Genomic DNA, 24012 nt, shown 5'->3' with positions numbered 1-24012 from the left:
CAAATCTGAGGATGTAAAATTACCCTGAGATGAGTCCAACAGAAAAGGAGCTGCCAGTGTGACACCTGTATGATGTGGAATCGTGGAATATCATGGAATACAGTGGAATGTCCTGAGTGGGAAGGGATCTCAGGGGTCACATATCCCAGCAAATCCCACCCTGGGATCCCTGGGGTGTTGTCTGAACTCCTGGAGCTCCTTGGGGCCGTGCCCATCCCTGGGGATCTGCCAGAACCTTCTCGGGTAAGAGCCTTCCCCACTCACCCTCCCCTGGCACAGCTCCATCCCATCCCACGGCCCGCCTGGCAGGACTTCCAGGGGTTTCTCTTCGGGATTTCCCAGGTGGAGGTGACCGGGATACGCAGAGACTTTCAAGGAATTCCAACCATGCCAAGCTCCTGAGTAAAATTCCCTGCTGCCAAACATTCCTGGAGGGAGCAGCTCCATCCCGGGAGCACAGATTGGTTTTTATCCCGTGCAGGAGGGAGGGAATCTGTCCTGGGAGCATAAACTGATTTTTATCCCGTGCAGGAGGGAAGGAATCCATCCTGGGAGCACAGATTGATTTTTATCCGTGCAGGAGGGAGGGAATCCATCCTGGGAGCACAGACTGGTTTTTATCCAATGCAGGAGGAAAGGAATCCATCCCGGAGCACACTCTGATTTTTATCCAATGCAGGAGAGAGAGAATCCATCCTGGGAGCACACTCTGATTTTTGTCCCTTGCAGGGACGGAGCAGCTCCATCCCGGGAGCACAGACTGGTTTTTATCCGTGCAGGAGGGAGGGAGCAGCTCCATCCCGGAGCAAACTCTGATTTTCATCCCGTGCAGGAGGGAGGGAGCAGCTCCATCCCGGAGCACACTCTGATTTTTATCCCGTGCAGGAGGGCGCCAGCCCAGCCTGCTGCCGTGCCCAGGCATTGCCCAAGAGCGCGGTTGTTTGTCCCGCAGCCCGTTCGCGCTCCCGGGGGGTGCCCGGGGGGTGCCCGGTCCGTCCCCCCGGGCTGTGCCCGGTCCGTCCCCCCGGGGCCGTGCCCGGTCCGTCCCCCCCGGGATGTGCCCGGTCCGTCCCCCCGGGGCCGTGCCCGGTCCGTCCCCGCGGGGCCGTGCCCGGTCCGTTCCCCCCGGGGCCGTGCCCGGTCCGTTCCCCCGGGGCCGTGCCCGGTCCGTCCCCCCCGGGGCCGTGCCCGGTCCGTCCCCCCGGGCTGTGCCCGGTCCGTCCCCCCGGGGCCGTGCCCGGTCCGTCCCCCCGGGATGCGGCGGGCGCGGCCGCCCCGCCCCGGCGGGCGCGGTGAAAAGGCGCCCGCGATGCGCGGAGCCCGCCCGGCAGCACCGGCAGCACCGTGAGTGTCACAGGGTCCCCTCGGGCGGGCCGGGCCACCCTCGCCCCTCTGCCACCAGCAGCACCGAGCTGCCTTCATTAACTCCAAATCCTGCCCTCCCACACCCCCGATTTCCCGCGCTTTGGGGCTGATTTTGGGTTTGTGGAGGGTTTTGGTGTGTCTGGGTTTCCATGTAACCTTCACCTTCCGTCCTCTGGGTTTGGGGTTGGCATTAATTGGTTTCTCTTCGGCTTTTCCAGGCTGAGCTGAGGTGGCTGTGCCCAGGAGCTGTCCAGAAATGCCTCCTGCGCTGCCGGGGCTGGGGTTCCTCCTGCTGCTGGGTGAGTCTGCCTCTGCAGGGTTTCCATGCCAGGGATTATCCTCCAAAGGGGAAACTGCACTGCCAGACCGCTGAACGTGACTTTGGGGGTAGCTCTGAGCCCCCAGCCTTTCCTTGTCCTGTTGGTTGTTGGGTCTGTGAGTGAAATGTTTTAATTTTGGTGCAGAACAGGGTGGGAGGGTCCCACCGGGGCTGAGTCTCCTCCTGTCTGCTCCCAGTTCCTCCTGCTGGAGTATCCAGAGTGCCTCTAAGAATGCACTTAAACAATAATCATAACTAAATCTGATTATTATTACTATGTTCATTGAATAATAAATCCCAGAATGGTCTGGGTGGGGAGGGACCTTAAATCTCGTCCACTCCCACGGGCAGGGACAGCTCCCACTGTCCCAGGTTTATCCAAGCCCCATCCAGCCTGGCCTGGGACACTTCCAGGGATGGGGCATTCCCTGGGAAATCCATTCCAGGCCTCCCCCTGCTCCCAGGGAATAATTCCTTCCCCAGATCCCATCCAGCCCTGCCCTCTGGCAGTGGAAGCCATTCCCTGTGTCCCTGTGTCCCTGTGTCCCTGTGTCCCTGTGTCCCTCCAGCCCTTGTCCCCAGTCCCCGTCCTGCACCCCATTAGGGGCAGGTTCCTTTGTCTGGTCATTAGTGACAGCTCTTCATTAATTAAATTACCGAAAATCAGCAGCTAATTAAGGAAGGTGTTGTGCTAATTAAGTCCTCATGCAGGACCCCTTTCCTAAAGCAGATTTTTTTGGGGTTATGGACTCGCCCACTCCAGGAGCGCCTCCTCCATCAGCCTGTGCCATCCCAGCGTGGCTGTGCAGCCGCAGAGCCCTCACTGTGTCCCCTCCCTGTCCCCACCCCACTGGTTCTGTCCCTCCTGGAACCTCTGGAGTCTCCACCTTTCCCTTTTCCCTGGGCACGGGGGGTGCTGAGCTCGGGGTCTGTCCCTGCTGCCGGGTTCATCCCTGGACTCCCACCCTGGCCTTTCCCTCCTTCCCAGCCCCTGGAGCTGGCAGCGAGGTTTCCAGCAGGATCCCTCTGGAACTGGGGAAATGAGGGATGGAGGAGCTGCCAGGAGGGAGCAGTTTGAATTTCCCCATAAATCCCTGCCAGAGAGGGGCAGCACTAACTGAGGGACAAATTCCCACCACAGCACAGGGGTTTCCATCCATTTGAGGCTTTAGCAAGAGAAATAAGTGAAATTAATCCCAGCCCAGGCTGCAGTTCCCAGGTGGGGATGCTGTGAGGAATGAGAAGCTGCAAAGCTAAAGGCAGATGGAAGGAGAAGGGTGGTGACTGCTGGGCTGACCCCTCCTGTGCAGCAGGGAAATCCTGAAATTTCAGCACCCTGGGCGTCAGTTCTGCCCTCTGGGGACAGCTGCAGGACACCCCTCGTGCCACCTGGTCGTGGTTCTGCTTTGCTGATTTTTAACATGTATATTCACAGAAGTGTGTTCAGCTTCTTAGTATTTTAATATTCAATATTCAAAACTCGTCACTATTAATTTTGTTAAGCACAGAAAAAGTTGTTAATGATTTTTATTTAAAAAAAAAAAAAATCACTCTGTAGGTGGCTTCTCTCCCCACCAAACATCAATGAATACAAAACCAGCACAGACCTGACACAGCCAGGCCGAGCTGGGGGGACAGAGGGGACTCTGGGGCTGTCACCCCTCAGGGAGCACAGCAGGAGGGAATTTGTGAAACCCTGGCTCCAAACAAAGCCCCAAAACCCTGTGGGAAGGAGCTTTGAGCTGGCTTGGCTCTAAAACCAGGGCGCTTTGTCTTGCAGGGTGGCAGGGAGCTGCTGCTGCTGGGACGGAGCTGGTAAGGCAAATTCGTGTGTTTAAAACACTCCGGGGTGGTTTGGCTTGGAGGGACCTTAAAAACCATTTCCACCCCTGGAGCCACACTCAGATCACGAGGGGAGCGTTCCCTCCTGTGCCTGAGGGGTGGGACAAGCTGGCACTTCCCAGCTGCCTGACACACAGAGCCACTGGCACGTCCTGGAGCCCTGAATTTGGGATTTGGGGGTGTCCAGGTCACATCCCAACCCACAGGGCTGCAGCCCCCACCTGCAGTGATCACAAATAATGCTGGAATTGCGTTTTAACCCTGTCTCTCCTCTCTCTCCTGGTGCAGTGCTCCAGCTCCCCCGTTGATGGTGAGTCCCTTCCCAAACATCCTCCACCAGGAAAACTCCCAGAGCCTTCTGTGTGCCAACTCCTCTCACAATTCCTTCTCTTTCTCTCCTTTATTTTTTGGTTTGGGGATCAGAATCTGCCGTGTGTGCCTCGGTGCAGAGGTAGGTGTGCTGTCCCCAGCGGCTGTGGCAGCATTTCCCTGACAGGGATCCTGGGGGTGACAGGATCTCTCTGAGCCCACATTTGGTGACTTTTTCCCCCCAAAAGCCCCGGGGTTGCCTGCGGGCAGGGAGGGCTCTGGTTGCACTTGTTCAAACAGCGAAGGGAAGGTGCCTGGCTGGGGATTTGTGTCTGTGCAGGACAAAGAAAGGCAGGGCCAGGCCTGGGGAGGCAGCCAAGAACCTTGGCACGGGTGCTGAGCTTATCTTGGCTCCCAGTGGGGCTCAAACAGCTCCACTCCAGACCTTCACCCGGCCTGGATTATACCCGAGGGTCAACAATGCTGCAGCTCTGCCACTGCTGCCAGCACTGAGCTGTGCCCTGGGCTCTGCTGGGCTGAGCTCTGCTGGGCTGAGCTCTGCTGGGCTGAGCTCTGCTCTGCTCCTGCTGCTGCCAGCGCTGCCCGTCCTGAGCTGAGCTCTGCTGGGCTGAGCTCTGCTGGGCTGAGCCCTGCTAGGCTGAGCTCTGCTCTGCTCTGCTTTGGGAGGGTTGGATCCTCCCTGGATCCTGCCTGGGGGAACAATCAGGGTCCAAACGCTGCCCAGGGGCACTCAGGTGCCTCGGGGCTCTTTGTCCAGATGTGCTCTGGGCTGGCTTTGCAGCTGGGCTGCTGAGGGGGTGCCAGTTCACATCTGGATCTGTCCCCAGGCAGATCTGTCCCAGCTCGCCTCCAGATCTGTCCCCAGCCAGACCTGCTCTCACCTCCCCACCCAGTTCGGTCCCAGTTCCCCTCCAGTTTCCTCCCTGCTCCCAGCCCATTCCCTCCCAGTTTCCCCTCAGTTCCCAGCCCATCCCCTCCCAATTTCCCTCATTCCCACCCCATCCTCTTCCAGTTTCCCCCAATCCCAGCCCATCCCTCTCCCAGTTTCCCCATTCCCAGCCCATCCCTTCCCAGTTTCCCCACTCCCAGCCCTGTCCCTGTTTCCCCAGTGCCAGCCAGGAGCAGCTCCTGCAGGTGGCCCGAGGCCAGAGGTCCCCGTGCAGCCTCACCTTTGGCCAGCTCGCCTGTGCCCAGGTGAGGACAATCCTTGCATCCCTTGGGATTTGTTTTCCTTGGGAATTCTGTCCCTCCCCCTCCTGCCTTAAATCAGCCCCGGTGGTGCTGTGGGTGCTGTGGGAAAAAAAAAAAAAACAAGCAGAATTGGAAGGGGTGGGGGAAAAAAGGCAGAACTGGAAGAGGTAAAAAAAAGCAGAATTGGAAGGGGTAAAAAAAATAAGCAGAACTGGAAGTGGTTGCAGTGTGGAAAATGCCACCTGCACTATTGCAGGTTTACTTTCTTCCCTGTTTTTGTCATTATCTTTCAAGTTGCTGCCAGTAACTGCAATCGAATGGACAGCAATTAGTGTTTTTTTGGTAAATATTTCTAACAAAAAGATGGCATTTCTAGAAATATTTGTCAGTAGGGCTTTTGGGATTTTTTTTTTTTGGTGTATTTTTCTTGATTTTGTTTTTGTCTTCTGTTTGTAAGCTCTTTCCTCTAAAAAAAATGTTGGGGAATTAAAGAGTTCCCCATGGCAGTTCCTAGTTAGGTCAAATTTTTCAGAAAATTTGGCAATTTTGGGGTTTTTTTTTGGATGAAATTTTAAAAACCTGTGCCAGTGTTTCAACCCCTCTTCAAGGGAGAAATCCCTTCCCAAATGCCCGGGTGTGGATGAGCCCCCTGAGTGTGATTTCCTCTCGAAATTCAACCCCTCCATTATCTTTATTTGCATTTCCCTTCTCTTTTCCAGGGAACTTGGCTCCAGGACCTTCAGGATGATTTCCTCATATCCTTGTATTCCTGCCTGGCCTCTAAGCCTCCCACAGCTGTGGATCCAGAATATTCCACCCTGTTCTTTTCCAAATACGATGCCGGGAAGCTTTTGGCCTCCCTGACCCTCTTCAGCCAGCAGGTGAATATTCCCTCAGAAGGAATCCCCTCAAATCCAGGGAATTTTTGCTCTGTTTGCTCTCCAACAAAACCCTTTATTTCAAAATCCCTGATTTTTTACCCAATTTTGGGGAGAGCCCCATTCCAACCAACAGATTCCACCCCTTGCATTGAGGTTTGCTTGGATTTTGATGTCTGGTGAGGATTCCCTGGAATTCACGGCTCTCTCCTCCTCTCCTCTCCCAGTTTTCCCGCGTGCCCCTTTCCCTGGAGTGGAGCCTGGTTTTGATGAACGGTCTGTGGGAGAGGCTGCTGGGGGTGCCGGGGATTGAGACCCCCCCAGTGCTGCTCCAGTGGCTCCACCGGGGGCTCCGGGCACTCCTGGAGCAGCCCCGGATCTTCGGCTGCCTCCGTGCCAAGGATGTGTCCTGTGAGGAATTCCAGCTGCTGTAAGTGTGGGATGTCCCCTCAGTGCCACCCTGGGGGAGGGAAAATCCCTTTGGAAAAGGGTGGGATGGAGAATATCCATGTTTTTATTGTGAGAGCCCAGCAATGTTTGAGGTGTTTTCCCTTCCTTTCCCAGGGTGGCTGCTCTGGATGGAATCTATTCCCAGCTCCCTGTGGAGGAGCAGAGGAATCTTTACTCTGGGATCAAGCATTTCCTCACCCAGGATGGTAAAGGATCCTCCTGGGAGCTGTCACAGGGTTTCTGTGGATCTCCAATGGAAACAGGCTGGGAATGTCAGTCACGGGTGGATTTAGGAATCATTGCCCTGGGAATGTCAGCCATGGGTGGATTTGGGGATCCTTGCCCTGGGAATGTCAGCCATGGGTGGATTTGGGGATCCTTGCCCTGGGAATGTCAGCCATGGGTGGATTTGGGGATCCTTGCCCTGGGAATGTCAGTCACGGGTGGATTTGGGAATCCTTGCCCTGGGAATGTCAGTCACAGGTGGATTTGGGAATCCTTGCCCTGGGAATGTCAGTCACGGGTGGATTTGGGAATCCTTGCCCTGGGAATGTCAGTCACGGGTGGATTTGGGAATCCTTGCCCTGGGAATGTCAGTCACGGGTGGATTTGGGAATCATTGCCCTGGGAATGTCAGCCACGGGTGGATTTGGGAATCCTTGCCCTGGGAATGTCAGCCACGGGTGGATTTGGGAATCCTTGCCCTGGGAATGTCAGCCACGGGTGGATTTAGGGATCCTTGCCCTGGGAATGTCAGTCACGGGTGGATTTGGGAATCCTTGCCCTGGGAATGTCAGTCACGGGTGGATTTGGGGATCATTGCCCTGGGAATGTCAGTCATGGGTGGATTTGGGAATCCTTGCCCTGGGAATGTCAGTCACGGGTGGATTTGGGGATCATTGCCCTGGGAATGTCAGTCACGGGTGGATTTGGGAATCATTGCAGCCCAGGGTTTTTGTGAACCAGCCCAGCCAGGGCTGTGCTGATTTCAGTTCCTGCATTTGCTGCTGGTGCAGGGTTTGGATCTGAGAGGGAAAGGATCCAGGCAGGGGCCTGCATGCACTGCATGCCCTGCAAAAAGCTTCTGGTGCCTCTGGAGGGAGGAGGAAAGAGGCTGGGGATGGAATATTTGGAGGGCTGGGACTCTTTTTATGCGAATCTGGGGTTTGGGTGTGAGGTGTGAGCAGGGAGCTGCTGGTGGGTTGAAGCCTCTCCCACCCCAGGAGTCCCCAATCCCCCACATTCCCTGCCCCGGTGCCAGGCTCAGCTCCATGCTGTGTGCTCTCCTGTGCTCTCCTGCCTGTATCACTGCAGGATCCAGCCAGAAATGCTACAGTGAGGCTGATCCTGCTCTGAATTCCACCTCCTGGTTCCGGAATTACCTGGGGTCCTTCCTGGAGCACACCACCGTGGAGGACCTGCAGCTTTTTGGGGATGAGCCAACAGTGAGTGGGAGCAGGATCAGAAGCCCAGAATGGTTGGGTTGGGAGGATTTAGGCTCATCCACCCCATTCCAGCCCCTGCCATTCCACACTCCCACTGTCCCAGGGTGCTCCAATCCCTGTCCCACCTGGCCCTGAAATTCCTGGAATTCCTGCAGGCAGGAATATTCCTCTTGTTAATTTGAAATTCCTGGAATTCCTGCCAGCAGGAATATTCCTCTTGTTCATTTGAGGTACAAGCAGTCACTGCAATTATTTCCCCCCTTCACCTGGTAAGAGGCACTTGCACAGAAGTTGGTTTCACAAAGGGAATTCTGCAGGCAGCAAACTGGAGTCAGTGAGAGGAGCAACCCCAAACCTGATCAAGGTCCCAAGTGTTTACTTGGAAACAAACAAAAAAATTAACCTCAGCACAGCTGAAAACCCCTGAGGTTGGTTCAAACTGTCAGGATTGAATTATTTTCCCTTTTAATTTTTTTTCTGCGCCCTCAGCTTCAGAAATTTGCCAGGGATCCGGTGAACATGGAGATGGTTGGGAACCTCACCTTGCTGAGGGAGACTGCTCTGTACTACACCCTGCTGCTGACCTCTGCTCCTGCTCTTCCACTCGCCAGGTACGGATCTGACGGCATCTCCATTCCTGGGGTGGCTCAGAGAGGGACTGTGACACAGCACGAGTTTGAGTGGGGATTTCATTTCAGCCTCCTGAAGGGTTCCCTTAGTTTTCCCTTTTAAGGGTTCCCTTAATTTTTTTCTTTCTCTTTCAAGGATTCCCTTCATTTTCCCTTTTCCCTTTAAGGGTTCCCTTCATTTTCCCTTTCCCTTTTAGGCGTTCCCTTCATTTTCCCTTTCTCTTTTAAGGGTTCCCTTCATTTTCCCTTTCCCTTTTAGGCGTTCCCTTCATTTTCCCTTTCTCTTTTAAGGGTTCCCTTCATTTTCCCTTTCTCTTTTAGGGGTTCCCTTCATTTTCCCTTTCCCTTTCAAGGGTTCCCTTCATTTTCCCTTTCCCTTTCAAGGTTCTATTTTCAATAATCCCACTGCCCTTGGTTTTGAGGAGGGCCAGACCCCCAGATCGTTTTCCTGGGAGATGATTTCCCAGCAGTGCCTCCGGGGTTTTCCAGCCCTCTGAGCTGCAGCTTCGGCATCAGCAGCGCTAAAATTCCCGGGAAACGCGCCTGGAAAAGAGGGAAAACTCTGCCGGAGCCCCTCTCTGAGCAGCAGGGTCTCCTTTTATCCCTGCAGCCTCCCGGACAGGTTGATTTGTTACCTGAGCCCCGGGGCCGTGAGGAGCCTGAGCAGGGAGGAGGCGCTGGCGCTGGCGCAGAGGCTCGGCAGGAGCTGCCCCTGGAGCAGGGGCACACCTGGACGGCAGGTGAGCCCCCGGAGCCCCCACCTGCACAGGACACAGCTCCTGTGTCCCCTCCTGTCACCCTCCTCTGGGTCACCTCGTGTCTGGGCTGGCCAGGTCTCCATCACCTCGCAGTCCTCAGTGGTGGGAATGCTCCATCCACAGCCTTCAGCAGGAAAAACCCAGGCAGAAATCCAGGGGTTCAAGGCATCCAAAATTGTGGGATCCAGTGAGAAGAGGCAGAAATGTCTTGGGGGGAGGCAGAAATGTCTTGGGGGGAGGCAGAAATGCCTTGGGGAGAGGCGAAAATGTCTTGGGGAGAGGCAGAAATGCCTTGAGGAGAGGCAGAAATGCCTTGAGGAGAGGCCTTGGGGAGAGGCAGAAATGCCTTGGGGAGAGGCAGAAATGTCTTGGGGGGAGGCAGAAATGCCTTGAGAAGAGCCAGATGTATTCAGCCCTGTGAGGGTTCAATGCCTCTGAGGGTGTCTGTCTCCTCACAGAAAAAGGCTTACAATAATTAGCGAGATGTCATGATGGAGTCTGCCTTGAAAAAGCAAAAAGGTTTTAACAAAAGAAGAAAATAATGCAAAACAGAAGAACAAAGCTGCTCCCAGTGCAGGGACAGGTCCCACACACCTCCTGTAACACCCCAAAATTCACTGAGGAGCCTCAGTGCTTTCCCTCAGATATTGAAGGATTTGGGTGGGGTTTTGGGCTGCATTTCTGAGGAACGGCTAAAGAGGATCACCTAGCAGTGATTTTTGTCTTGGCACCGAGGCAATTGTGATCAGGAGGGCACAGAAACTTCTTGAGTTCTTCCCTCGAGAGGCGCTGGGGTGGAGCTGAGACCTTTTCCCTTCTGCAGGGAGCATCTCTGTGCTGCGCTCGCTGCTCCCTGACTGCTCCTGTCCCTCTGCAGGTCGCGTCCTCCCTGCTGAGGGAGCTGGGGGATTTCTCCCCGGCAGAGCTGCGGGCCTTGGGCCAGGCTGCCCTGGGGCTCTCGGTGTCCAGCATCCAGCGCAGCCTCCCCGAGGGGCGCCTGGAGGCAGCGCTGCCCGCCCTGGGGCGCGTCCGCGGCTGGAGCGCCGAGCAGGCTGCGGCCATCGCGGAGAGACTGCTGCGCTCTGGCTACCAGGTACAGAGCCCCAAACCCCGGGGTGTGCTCCTGGGCACACCTGGGAGCCAGGTACAGAGCCCCAAAACCCCGGGCTGTGCTCCTGGGCTGGTCTGGGAGCCAGGTACAGAGCCCCAAAAACCCCGGGGTGTGCTCCTGGGCTGGTCTGGGAGCCAGGTACAGAGCCCCAAACCCCGGGGTGTGCTCCTGGGCACACCTGGGAGCCAGGTACAGAGCCCCAAACCCCGGGGTGTGCTCCTGGGCTGGTCTGGGAGCCAGGTACAGAGCCCCAAACCCCGGGTGTGCTCCTGGGCAGGTCTGGCTACCAGGTACAGAGCCCCAAAACCCCGGGGTGTGCTCCTGGGCATGTCTGGAAGCCCTGGGCACGACTGGGAGCCCTGGGCTGGTCTGGGAGCCCTGGGCACTGAGAATTCCAGGCTCTCTGTGCTGCCAGGCACTGACCCCAAGCAAACACTGCATTGACCTGAGGCTGTGGAACAGGCTCCCAAAACTGAGTGACAGCACTGGGATTGTGGGTGTGGAGTTTGGATAGAAGTGTGTGATAGCACAGGGTGGGAAACTCAGAGTTTAAGGGTTTAGACCATAGTAATAGATATAAAACAAGATGGAGGTTTTACGGCATAGGCTGAGTCCTTCTTTTTCACCTTCTTCTTCATGGGTCTGGGTGGTTTCTTGTGACTGGGTAGAAAAATCCACATTGCAGACCACGGGTAGTTGATTATTGAGTTAAAAGTAAAAATAATTCAGGTGTCATTTCATAATTGGACAGTTTGTGCTTAAAAGAACTTTTAGAGAAAGAGACAGAGCCATTCTTTACCTTGTTAGCTAGAGTAGAGCTCACAGCTTGTGAGACTGTACCAGAGATAGGAATTAATAAACATCTGAGTCCAAACACAAAATACAGTCTGGTGCATTTAATCCTGGCTATGACAGAAAAGAAGGTAAAAAGGAACAAGGAGAATTTGAGGCATTGGAAGTGCCCAGGGAGGTTTGGAGTGCCCATCCCTGGAGGTGGCACTCAGAGCTGGGGACAAGGTGGGGCTGGGGCACAGGTTGGACTCGAGGATCCCAAAGGTCTTTTCCAAGCTGATTTTTATTTTTTTCCTGGGATTCCCTTGCAGATCCTGGATGGCCGGAGCCTGGCAGAGCTGGGGACATTGGTGGGTGGCCTCAACAGCAGCACGCTCCGCAGTTTGTCCCCAGAAGTTGTCCTGGAGGCCATCCAGCTGCCAGGCTTCGCCCAGCACGTGGACCTGCTGCCCTCGGCTCTGAAAAGGGCCCTGGTGGAAAAGGTGACCTTGGCTGATCTCCTCAGCCCCCCAGAGCAGCGGGGCTGGGGCAGGGCTCACCTGGGGCCAGGTGTGCCACGGCTGCACGCCCTGCGGGCAGTGCCACGGCCAGGCAGGGTGGCAGCAGGACAGGCCACTCCTGTCCCTGTCCCTGTCTCTGTGTCCTTGGCCTGCTCAGCCTCCTGGGGACAAGGGCAGCAGGGATTTGAGTTGTGGAGTGCTCCCAGAAACTCCTGCCCAGTCGGTGTTCCCAGGGAAAGAACAGAAATGGAGCAGGATCCATTCGAACCTGGAGCTGATCCTGGAGTCTTTTCCAGCCTAAGCAATTCTGATATTGCCATGATTGGGACTAAAACTGGGTGAGATTGCCTTGGTTTGTTCTCTTGGGTTTTTTTCAAGGTTTCCTCCAGAGTTGACCACCCCGCTGAGCTGGTTAAACTCATTCCCAACGCTCTGGCCAGCTACATCCCAAAATCCCTGCTTGTTTTTGGGGAGGAGAAGCCAAATGTGCAGGATCTCAACGATAAACCATGGACCAGAGACCAGGTAATGGGGGGTGGGCTCCTCCTTCCCCTCCCTGCCAGCCCTGCCCTCTGGGGAGCCACAAATCCCATAAATCCCCCTGGAAATGGGGCTGTTTTCCCTGGAAAACCTCGGATTTTTGCTTCCCAGGCTGCCATGTTCTTCGCTGATGTGGTGAAGGCAGAGCCTGACTTCAACAGGTGAAGATTTTCCTCCCCTCCTTCCCTTTTCTGTTAGTTTTCCTGGCAATTCCCAGGCACATCCACCCCATGGAATCCTTGGAAACACATGGGAAAAATACAATGTAAAATACAAAATAAAATACAAAAAATACAAAATAAAATACAAAATAAAATACAAAAAGCCCAACCCCAGCCGTGGAACACTGAGATTTACCAGGGCTTGGCTGTAACCCACACCCAGAGGCCACAATTCCTTCCTAAAATGCTGCTGCTGGCTCGGGCTGAGCTGGAATCTTGCTCCAGGTTCCCTCTGGAATTCATTTCCAAGCAGGGAATTCATTTCCAAGCCTTCCAAAGGGCAATTCCAGGGGTTAATCCAGAGGGGCTGATGCATCCTTTGACATATTTGAGATGAAAATTACGAAAGCGATGATTTATATCTGGAAGAAAAACAGATATAAAAAAATCCAGCGGGGTCAGCAGTGCCCTGCTCTGGATGCACCTTCCTGAGGACCTTTCCCTTCTGGTTTTCCTGCTGGAAATTCCCAGGCTCTCCCAGTCTGTGCTCCAGGGCTTCACCTGCGCCGCTGCCAGCGCCGTGGGAGCAGGAAGGTTCCAGGAGCTGGCCAAAGCCATGCGGAGGAAGGAGGTCAGGCTGGGACAGGACCAGGTAATTCCCACCTTCCCAGGGGTTTGGTGCTGTCCCGAGGGTCCCAGAGGGGATTGCTGAGCCAGAAGAACCCCTGGAGCTCAGGGGCTGGAGCAGGGATGTGTCAGGATGGGTTTGAGGGAAAGGTTCTTCCCCCAGAGGGTGACCCAGGGATGGGGGGTGGTTTTGGGGTGTCAGGGTGGGTCCCTCCCTGTGAACAAATGTCCTGGGTGTCCCTCCCACCGCTCTGAATTCCCCTGGAGAGAGGAGAAGTCCAAGCCCTCCGATTTCCATCATTTTTCCCCTCTTTGCTTTGTGAAATCTTGACATTATTTTATCTTTTCCTCGTGTTCCGTGGTGGTTTCTCTCTGCTGTGACCTCGGTGTCCTCCCAGCTGAGCTGCCTGCTGAAGATGGTGACCCTGCACGGGATCCCCGAGGATTTGGACACTTATCCCAAAGAGCTGCTGCTGTTTTTAAGGTAACTGTGCTCTGGTTTTCCTGGTGCTGCCTTAGGGCTTCATGGGAAAAATAAGGATTAGTTTATAACCAGGCTGACTAATTTAATTTGTAATTCAGAGTTGTTTAGGCCTCTTTCTGGGGAATAAAAAAATGGGATTGCAGAAAGCTGAAGGAGATTTTATTGGAATAAAATTATTCATTATTTTATTTTTATTAGTAGTTATTATTTTAGTTATTATTTATTTAATTATTTATTATTTGATATTTTATTGGAATAAATCCTTCCTTGTAAGGGTGGGGAGGCCCAGGTTTCCCAGAGGAGCTGAGGCTGCCCCATCCCAGCCAGTGTCCAAGGCCAAGCTTTAACATTCCCAGTGCTTTTCCCTTACAACACCAAGGAAAACAGGGAATAAAGTGGATTCCCTTGTCCCAGCACCTCCCACTGTGGTTCTGTACCCAAACCTGGAACAGCTCTGAGCTGTGTCTCACACAATGGAGTCCTTAAGGTGAAAACTGATTTTTAAAGAACCGTTTTAAATTTATGGGATTTTTAAAGAGTTTTAATGGCATAGAAGAAAACTGGGGAAGAGCAGCCCACGGGGTTCATGACTTTCCTTACAAGTGTGAGGTGTGGGAGATGTTTTATCACACACGGGGTGTGCTGAGCTCGGTCCCATTCCCTAAAATCCATGGAATTTGTCCTTGCAGCCCCTCGGACTACGCAGGGAGCTGCAGGCAGTTCTTCCTCAGAGCTGGGAAGGCAAACGTGGATGTCCTGCCCAGAGAGGCCCCTCAGAGGCAGCAGCTGCTCCTGGAGGCGCTGGAGTGTCTGGTACGAGGAGAGGGACTGGGAATGGGGGCTGGGAATGGGGACTGGGAATGGGGGACTGGGAATGGGCCACTGGGATATGGGGACTGGGAACGGGGCACTGGGAATGGGGCACTGGGAATGGGGGACTGGGAATGGGGACTGGGAATGGGGGACTGGGAATGGGGGACTGGGATATGGGGCACTGGGAATGGGGGACTGGGAATGGGGGACTGGGAATGGGGGACTGGGAATGGGGGACTGGGATATGGGGCAGAGATGTGGGAACTGGGGATCCTGCAGGGATGTGGGACTGGGAATCCTGCAGGGATGGGGACTGGGAATCCTGCAGGGATCTGAGGACTGGGAATCCTGCAGGGATGTGGGAACTGGGGATCCTGCAGGGATGGGGATGGGGACTGGGAATCCTGCAGGAATGGGGATGGGGACTGGGAATCCTGCAGGAATGGGGACTGGGATGGGGACTGGGGATCCTGCAGGGATGGGGATCCAGGGATGCTCCACCTCAGTTAACGCCTCTGCCCTTGCTCCAGGGAATTCCTGGCACACAAATCAATGAGGAGCAGGCTGCGGTTCTGGGCCGGCTGCTGTGTGACCTCAGTGGGGACCACATCAGGAGCTCCGGGGGGAGGCTGCTGGAGGAGCTGAGCCAGTGTGGATCTTTCCTGCCCGAGCAAGAAGAGGCCATCAGGGACGTCCTCAGCAGTGGCAACACCACCTTTGGGTATGGGTTTTCCTCCTGGACCGTCCCCTTGGTCCTATTAAAGCCTGAGTGAGCTCCAGCCAAGCAGCTGGATCAAAACCCCAAAAAACTTTGTTGCTTTTCAGCTTTGCATTGGGTCTTTCACGTTGTTTAGTTGAAATTATTTCAGCTGAGAGGCCTGGGTGAAATTCTCCTGAAAAATAAGTGGTGACTTCTGTGTCTCTCTTGCTTGTTATAAAAGCTTTTCCTCTGGTCTGTTTTTCATTTATCAAACTTCTCTGACTGGCCTGGTGGTCACAGGTGAGTTCAAGGTGTTTGTCAGGCCCAGATTTCCAGGAACCATTCTGCACCTGCCTGTCCAGTGAGGGATAAATCCCCAGCTCTAACACGGGGGAAAGCAAAATATTTTCCTTCCCATATCAGCTGCCCCGAGATCCTGGCACTGAGCTGGGCCAAAATGAGCAACAGAAACTCTTTGGGTTCTGGAAGGACCTTAAAGAAAGGAATGTGTTTGTTCAAGGCTGTTTTCCCACCCAGCTCCCTGATTCATGCCCTGACAGCTTCTCCTGCTCTCCTGCAATGAGGTTTTGTGCAACAGGAAGAGATTGGGGTGTTTGAGGGTTTAACTCTGTGTTTTCTTAATGTCACATGATACAAGGATCTAATCCTGGGGGTTTTAAATGTGTTTTTTTCAGTTTTGCTCTTCCTTGAGAGCTGATTCCTGCTCATTTTTCCTCGTTTTTGTCATAGCTTTGTGTTAGAGACAGAGATGAGACAGATGAGGCACTCGTTTTTTCATGTAGAACAGCTGAATTTTTATTGTATATAGCTCATTTTTCTATGCTATTGGAAGGCACTGCGTTTGATTTTAATAGTTATTAAGTTATTGAAACTTAAGTTATTAAGTTAATTGAAACTTAAGTTATTAAGTTAATTAAGTTATTGAAACTCAGTTGATTGCTTGGTAATGGTTAGTGTGTATATATGCTTATTACACTTTTTTCTTTCTAGATAATTTCCTTTATGGGTTTTTAGGGGATAGACTTCCTATTTTTCCAGGTGCAAACTGTTTCCTTCCAAGAATAAATTGTTATTCTTTGTTATTATATATATCTCTGTAATATGTAAGAATAACTCTGTTATTCTTACATATTAATATATATAAACTGATCTTTATTTTTATAATGTTCTTTTCTTATGGGAATTTGATTGGTTAGCTTAGTTAGAAATAGTGAGGTTCAAATTATGTTTTATGAGGTCCTTATAAACATAAAAATCTAAAAATATAAATATAAATATAAATGTAAATATAAAATATAAAATATAAAATAATTATAGATATAAAACTAACTATAAATAAAAAATAAATATAAAAATAAATATAAAAATAAAAATAAATATAAAATAAATATAAATATAAAAATATTTTATATTTATTTTTATATATTTATATAAATATATATATTTTATATAAATATTTTATATTTTATATAAATATAAAATAAAAATAAATATAAAATATTTTATATTTATTTTTATATATTTATATAAAAATAAATATAAAACATTATATATAAAATATATTTTATACAGCCTATTAAATGATGTTTTTTAATTTCTTTTATGAGGTTTTCACTCCTGTGCCACACATTTCTGTCTGCAGGCCTCCTGCAGCGTGGTCAGCCCTGACCCTGAGCCAGCTGGGCGGGCTGATCCCCGTGCTGGATCACAGCATCCTGCAGCAGATCCCCAAGGTGGGCTCCTCACACGGGGCTGGGGGGCTCGGAAATCTGTGGGGGGTTTGTGCTGGTTTAGGGCAAATCTGGGGAGGAAACCTCCCAATGGGGTCTCTCTAGAAAAACAAACCCAAATGGCCAAAAAAATCTCCATAGAGAGAAGTGGAAAAAACCTATTTATTTAACAAAAAAGTGCCCGAAAACATAAAGAATGAGCAGCATGGAATAACAAAACCTCTCGTTCTGAAGTGAGGTGGTAAAAGTGATAAAGTCCTTGCCTGGGTGTGTCTGGGCTCGCTCAGTCTCTTATCAGATCCTCTGGGATGGAAATGCCATCCTGGGCCCAAGGGTGAGCTCCGCGTGTCTCTCTGGGTTTTTTAGCCCAGGACAGGTTTAAACAGTCCCTAGAAAAAAGGAAAATAAAACCAAACCACAGTCGAGGGGGTTTCTGTGCCCAGCCAGCTGAACCAGCTAAAGCAGAGGAGCTCTGTCCCTCTGTCTGTCCGTGCTGCAGTGCAGGAGCAGAATGTGAGGATGGAGAGCAAACAAACCCTGCTCTCCTCCTTCCCCCCTCGCTCTCAGAACCAGAGAGGCACAGGACACAAAATCCAGCACAGCCCAGCCCAGCAGGCAGCTGGGGCTGCCAGCAGCACAGAGTCACCCCAGCCAGCACCTCCTGCTTCCCGAGGAGCCCGTGGTGGCCGCAGTGTCTGGAGCCCCAGGAGGGCGTGCCAGGCTCTCAGGGCTGGCCTGTGACTCCTCAGAAATGATTTAAGGATGTTTGTGGCTCCTCAGGTGTGTTTTGTAAAGCAAAGGTTTTAATAACAGAGAAAATAACAAATGATACCAAACCCAAAAGAAGCCGGGTGCAGGAGAGCCCCTCACACGTGGCTGTGACACCCCCAAAAGCCCCGAGCACCTCTGTGCTCCCTGCTAAGCACTGGATGTGTGAGGAGGGATTTTGGCTTCTGCCCCTCTGAGGAACAGCTGCGGGGACCCACAGCTGCCCTTGGCACTGAGCTGGCCACAGTGAGAAGGGCAGGGAAGATTCCAGCTTTTCTTCCTTAAAAGTCTCGTGGTGGGAGTGAAATCCTTTTCCTTGTTTGGAAACATCCTCTGGGGTGTGGGGATGGTGGTGGTGGAGCTGACAGGCTGGAACTCCAAATCCAGGTGGCTGCAGAGTGGGGAGAGCAGGAATAACTGTGCCAGGGCTTTGTGAGGAGCTGCAGTCACTGCTGGGCCGTGCTGGAGCCCTGGGCACTGGGAATTCCAGAATTTCTGTTCCAGCAGGCACTGACCCCCAAGCAAACACTGCAGTGACCTGAGGCTGTGGAACAGCTACCAGCATTGAGTGACAGCGCTGGGATTGTGGTGTGGAGTTTGGATAGAAGTGTGTGATAGCACAGGGTGCAAAATTTAGAGTTTAAGGGCAAAGGGACTCTTCCACTTTTAAGGAATTGCTTTTGCTTCGGGATCTCCAGGCTCAGAGCCCGGTGCGTGCGGAGCAGGGGTTGTGCTGGAGGCACACCCGGGATTCCCAAATCCCCCTGATGATCCCTTTTCCTTGCAGAAGGCTTTGGGCACCTGGCTGAGGAACTTTGCCTGGGATTCCCCCCTGTCCAGGGAGGAGCTGGCCGCCGTCGTCGCCGAGCTCCTGCCCCGCCGGCACAAGCGAGCGGATGGTGCGTGAGCCCCCTGATCCAGGGGCATTCCCACCGGGATCTGGGCTCACCCCGGGGCTTCTCAGGCCTTTGGAGGGGCTCCCAGGGAGGTTTGGGGTCCCTGGAGGTGTCCAAGGAGCTCCTGGACGTGGCCCTCAGTGCTGGTGACACAGCGGGGATCGGGCACGGAGCAGCCGTGGAGATTTTCCGACCAAAACAATCCTGGGGTTCAAAGCTTGGAGAGAAAGGATTTAATTTAACCCTGGGATTTAATTGAATTTGAGTTTGGCATGGCTTCAGCAGGTTGCCCACGTGACCTGGAGATAACAGAGGCAGTTCTGGACGATGAGCTGATGCCTGCCTACTACACCCCCGAGGAGCTGCGCGCCTGCCTCCGCAACGTGTCCCTGGAAAATCGCCTCTCCCAGATCCTCACCTACCCCTTCAGCATCCCGCAGCTGGCTGTGCTGAAGGAATACCTGTACGAGGTAACAGCAGCCCCAAAACGGCCAATTTCCACTGGTGGGGTTGCTCAGGGCCTTGTCCCAGTGAATTTAGGATCTCCAAGGATGTGACTCAGATTTCCACTGGTGGGGTTGCTCAGGACATTGTCCCAGTGAATTTAGGATCTCCAAGGATGTGACTCAAATTTCCACTGGTGGGGTTGCTCAAGGATTTGTCCCAGTGAATTTAGGATCTCCAAGGATGTGACTCCGCTGTCTCTCAGCTCCTCTCCCAGGGTTTGACCACCTTTACTGGGAATATTTTTATTTCTTGTCTCTCATTTCTGTGTCTAATCAGAGTTTTCCTGGCCCGTTGGCCCCCAGCCTTTCACTGGGCACCTCTGAGAGGAGCGTGGCTCCATCCTCCCTCCGACCCCTTCTAAAGACTTGAAATCATCATTTCACCTCTCCCCTGTCTGTACCATAACAGCGGTGTCTCCACAGAGGTATCCCAATGGTTTTCCCGAAAATCTGCTCTCCAGCCTGGACCCTCTCCTTCCCCTCATCACCCCGGAGGAGATTTCCACCTGGAAGATGAGCTCAGCTGACGTGCTGGCTGCCTTCCTGAAAAGTGAGCCCTCGGATGCCCTGGTGAGGCTCTGCTTCCCTGCTTTGGGATGAACTGAGCGGGTCCCGAGGGGGTTTGAAGCCCCCTTGGTGCCGCAGTTTTGGGCACCCAATGGGCAGATTTGAAACAATTCCATTTTATTTTTATTTATTTCTTTTGGGGATGAAACCACACATTCGGTGTTGGAGCCCTGGGCACTGAGAATTCCAGATTTTCTGTGCTGGCAGGCACAGACCCCCAAGCAAACTCTGCATTTGAGGCTGTGGAACAGCTCCCAAAATTGAGTGACAGCGCTGGGATTGTGGGTGTGGAGTTTGGATAGAAATGTGTGATAGCACAGGGTGGAAAACTCAGAGTTTAAGGCTTTAGAATATAGAAATATATAAAAAGCGACATGGAGGTTTTAGGGCAGAGTCCTTCTTTTTCACCTTCTTCTTCATGGATTTAGGTGTTTTTTTGTAATTGGGTAGAAAAATCCGCATTGCAGGCCACGGGTGTTTGGTTATTGGGTTAAAAGTAAAAATAATTCAGGTGTCATTTCATAATTGGACAGTTTGTGCTTAAAAGACCTTGGAAAGAGTGAGACAGAGCCATTTTCACTTTGTCAGCTGGAACTCCCAGCTTGTGAGACTGTGCCATAAATAAGAATTAATAAACATCTGAGTCCGGACACGAAACTGCGACCAAGCATTTAATCCTGACTGTAACAGAAAGAGATTTAAACCCCCCCCAGTTGGGATTTGACTAAATTCCTCTCATTAACCGTGTTTCCAGGCCTCAGCAGCCATCAAACGCTACGTGGAGCTGGGCAATGCCCTGAATGCCACGGCCCTGGATGCCATTGGCACGAGATACGTGTGCCTGCTGAACGCCACCGAGCTGGGCGCCATCCCCCCCGCCAGCCTCAGGTGAGCCACACGGGGGTCCCTGCCTCTCCCAAAATCCCTTTTTCCCATCCCTGTCGGAAAATCCCTTTTTCTGACCCTGAGGAGGGGCTCCTGAGGGGCGTTTTAAAAGATTTTGTTCCATTTTCAGTCTCGTGAGAAGGGTGAGATGTTACAATTCGCGCCATCAAAACTGGAAGCCAAACTATTTCTGAATTATCATACATTATAAATGTTTCTTGGCCCATTAGTTTTTGCTACACAATGTTGTTAATGCTTCTAAGTCAGTTATCTGTTAAAATACTCCACAAATCCATTTCCCACGCATCATTTTCCTTTTTTTTTTCTGCTCTCAGGGAAATGGATTTTAGGGAGCACTTTAGAACCCGCTCTGTGTCAGGTTTAAAACCTGCTGGTGCCCGTCCTGCCAGGCAGGGCTCAGATTTCCAATCAAACTCTCTTTATTTCAGCCCAGCAGGCTGCAGATCTGACTCTGTGCCTGCTTCCATCTGAAAAAAGAGTTCATGAAATTAAATTTCATAGAATTACTGAGCTGTTAAGGTTGGAAAAGACCTCTCAGGTCATCGCCCAGCACTGTGGTCACCACTGACCCACGGCCTCAAGTGCCACATCCCTGTGGTTTTTAAGAATTTCCACTTGGAATTCATCTGAAAGACTGGTAAATGAAATTAATTAATTACTGCTTGGCAAACACACAAATTTATTGGGCTCCATCAGAGCCATCATCTCTTGAAGGACAAATCCTCAGCAGGAAACCAATCCATTATTTTTCCTCTCAGCTTCTCTCTGCAGAATTAGGGATCACTTGTGCTGTGCAGAGAATCCCAGAAAAACACTCAGAAAACGGGAAAATTGATCAGGTTGAAGATAATAAAAGCTTTTTTCACCCCAAATCTTTATTTTTCTGCAGGCTGGTGTCTCTGGATCCTTCAGCCTGTTCACAGGAGACGAAGAACCTCTTGTACCAGAAAGCCAAAGAGGCTTTCTCTGACCAGCACCGTTTACCTGCTTACTACGAGCTGATCCTGCCTTACCTGGGTATGTAAAATCCAGGATGTTGTGGGGAAAGAGAACTCCTAGCCACAAACTAAATGGGTATCAAAATCCATCTAAGATTTGGGAATTTTCCAAGCCAAGTTGTTAAAAGTTTGTCTTTCTGACTTGTACGTGGCATAAAATATTGTTGGAGGATTCTGTGCCTGCTTTAAGTTGCCCAAATCTTTTTCCAGACCATCACAGAGAAAATCAAGCTCGTGATTTATCTCACAGCCCTTTTCCATGTCACAAAAATTGATTTTTTTTGGGTTTTTTTGTTCTCTTGTTATGCCAAGAGTTTTCCCAAATTCCTCTCACCCTTCTTTGCACTGTCTGGCATCACCACAGATTTTTAATGCCCAACAAAACCAACTCCCAGTAAAACAAAAGGAGGAGCATCCACATTGTTTGCAGTTGGACCTCACTGTGTTACCAGCCCCAGCCTAATGGATTTTGGAGAAATCCTCATTTTGTGCAGAGACCCAGCCCAGCTCCTTTGGGATCTCCCATCTTTGATATTCTCCTTGCTTTGGTGCCAGGGGGGGCTCCTGCTGCAGACCTCAAGGCTCTCAGCAAGGACGACGTGAACATGAACATCTCCACCTTTGTGACTTTGAGGAGAGAGTCTCTGATGGTGAGCTGGAGCTTGGAATTCCTTCATTCCTTGTGTTTTGTTGTGTTGAGGGCTTGGGTTCGGTTGCGTTGTCCACTGATGGAAACTGGGAGTGGTTCCATCAAATCCAAATTCCATTGAATCCAAATTCCTTCTGTTAGAGCAGTAGAAAGTGGAGAAAGGGCCTGAAATTCCTTAAAAATATAGTTTGGAGTCCTGGGTGGATGCAAAGCTGGTGGAGTTTCTTCGGGCAGGCTCTCACAGTGGCAGGGGACAGACCCACGAGACCACAGACATCCAGACAAGACAATGCCACCAACCTGGGCAGAAATCCCAGTGACTCCAGCAGGGATGGGACCCCCAGCTTGAGTGCAGGAGATTTGGCATCAGAGGAGAGCAGAAAAGACCCTCTGGGCAACCACCAGATCCCGAGGGAAGCTTGTCCCAGTGCAGCCACCCACGGGGATTTGTCTTTGCTGTCCCCATGGAACCCCATCCCTCCCCACCCCAATCCCTGCCCTGTGGTTTGTTTTTTTCCCCAGTACCTGACACCCCGCGAGGTCCAGGGCCTGCTGGGGGTGAACCTGCCCCAGCTGGCCCAGTGGCAGAGCAGGGCTCCTGTCCGGGACTGGATCCTGGTGCAGAAGCAGTCGGAGCTGGACCAGCTGCACATCGGGCTCACGGGGGGCACGCAGGAGGGCTACATCAACATCGTCACCCCCAGGTTCCCAGGTACCCCTGGGCTTGCACGGTTTGTTTGGGGGTTTCAGCAAGGATTGGAACTGGGGCAGCTCTGCTGGAGCCCTGCAGGGCAAATCCCAGGGTGAGGAGGGCTCCTGGAATCCCGCTGGATTTTCCTTCCTGTGTCGGCTGCCCCGAGATCCTGGCACTGAGCTGGGTCACAGCGAGCAGCAGAAGTGCTTTGGGCTCCTGGAAGGACCTTCAGAAAGGAATGTGTTTGTTCAAGGCCATTTTCCCACCCAGCTGCCCTGATTCATGCCCTGGCAGCTTCTCCTGCTCGGCTGCAGTGAGGTTTTGTGCAACGGGAACGATTTGGGTGTTTGAGGGTTGAACCCTGAGCAGGAGCATCCCTGCAGAAATCCCAGTGGAGTGAGCTCCTCCAGGCCTTCCTCCCCGGGGCTCCTGGGTTTGGGCTCAGAGGCAGGATCAGGGTGCTGTGGGTGGAAGGAATTGTGAAGATCCAAGCCCCAGACTCAGCTTGGTGCTTGCTGTGGTCGGGCAGGCGAAGAGAATCCCTGGAGGGGCACAGAGGGACGTGTTATCCATGGAGGGGTGCTTCAGTCACTGATTTCTTTGCTCTAATCCCCTCTTTGTCCTCCAGCACTGTCCTCAGCCCCTCTGGGGGCCGTGGCCACGGCGTTCCCCCTCCTGCCTGCCCTGCTCCTCAGTCTCCTCGTGGGGTTTGTCCTGTCCTGACCTCCTCGTCCCACCAGGACCCAGGGGACCAGCCTGGGACCTGCTCTGAGACCTGGCACGAGGAGTGCCCAGAGCTCCAGGCAGCTGGCACCAGCCCAGGACTCACTTTTAGGTACTTTTGGCTTTCAAATCAATTGGAAACAAACCCCAGTTTTGTCTGAAGAGAAGATTCCAGACTCACTGACGCAGGATCTTTGCCTTTGGGACAGCCCAAGCCCAGCTCAGCCCCAAACCACTGCTAAACCCAATCTTGGTGCTGGGTTTAAGGGTGAGTTCTGCAGGTTAAAAATGACATTTCTCAGAGCCTGACCTCGTGACACTGCCAAGACCTCAGGGTGGGAGCGAAGTTTTCCAGCTGCTTGTAAAGAAATCCTGGAACTGAGTAAAAATGCCAGAAGCAAACTGCTGAGTGTCTGCTCTTCCTTGAGGCCGCCCTCGCCCTCCTGCCTGCAGGAATCCCCCAAATTAAGTGCTCACAATCCCAGGATCTGCCTGTTCCTTGTCCTTGGGGTTGGCTGTTCAACATTTAGGAGCTGAGACTGTTCTCAGCTTCCTCATGTGGAGGGAAAGGAACTTTGTACAAGATTTTCCATTTTTTTCCCCATTCATTGGAAATATC

The 24012-nt window shown here is 52.3% G+C and overlaps 1 protein-coding gene across 2 annotated transcripts; it reads left to right on the top strand.

The window, feature by feature from the left end:
* Positions 1-1279: 1279 nt before the first annotated feature.
* MSLN (mesothelin) lies at positions 1280-23795 on the top strand. 2 transcript variants are annotated; one of them, XM_063414082.1, is made up of 29 exons: positions 1280-1344; positions 1584-1664; positions 3465-3499; positions 3815-3836; positions 3950-3977; positions 4966-5050; positions 5767-5928; positions 6153-6355; positions 6490-6581; positions 7690-7820; positions 8310-8431; positions 9060-9189; positions 10085-10300; positions 11422-11592; positions 11989-12135; positions 12262-12311; positions 12843-12963; positions 13337-13422; positions 14112-14235; positions 14766-14956; positions 16599-16689; positions 18242-18353; positions 18633-18820; positions 19280-19426; positions 20178-20311; positions 21219-21346; positions 21883-21977; positions 22499-22688; positions 23299-23795. In XM_063414082.1, the coding sequence occupies exons 2-29, from the start codon at positions 1622-1624 to the stop codon at positions 23391-23393; spliced, it is 3339 nt and encodes a 1112-aa protein (XP_063270152.1). In that variant the 5' UTR covers positions 1280-1344; positions 1584-1621; the 3' UTR covers positions 23394-23795. The 2 variants fall into 2 exon arrangements, with proteins under 2 accessions (XP_063270152.1, XP_063270153.1); XM_063414083.1 differs by having other exon boundaries at positions 1281-1344; positions 18636-18820.
* Positions 23796-24012: the final 217 nt, after the last annotated feature.

This window comes from Prinia subflava, chromosome 17 (genome assembly GCF_021018805.1).
Source record: "Prinia subflava isolate CZ2003 ecotype Zambia chromosome 17, Cam_Psub_1.2, whole genome shotgun sequence".
Taxonomy (NCBI): Eukaryota; Metazoa; Chordata; class Aves; order Passeriformes; family Cisticolidae; genus Prinia; species Prinia subflava.
Note: the sequence above shows the minus strand (reverse complement) of the source record. Positions and strands in the feature narration are given on the sequence as shown.

What these genes read in the sequence shown, in the direction of transcription:
- MSLN (XM_063414082.1), top strand. Translation starts at nt 1,622, where the DNA reads ATGCCTCCTGCGCTGCCGGGGCTGGGGTTCCTCCTGCTGCTGG. An exon ending in CTCCAGCTCCCCCGTTGATG is followed by an intron (nt 3,837 to 3,949) that starts GTGAGTCCCTTC and finishes TTTGGGGATCAG; the next exon opens with AATCTGCCGTGTGTGCCTCG. An exon ending in GTGTGTGCCTCGGTGCAGAG is followed by an intron (nt 3,978 to 4,965) that starts GTAGGTGTGCTG and finishes CTGTTTCCCCAG; the next exon opens with TGCCAGCCAGGAGCAGCTCC.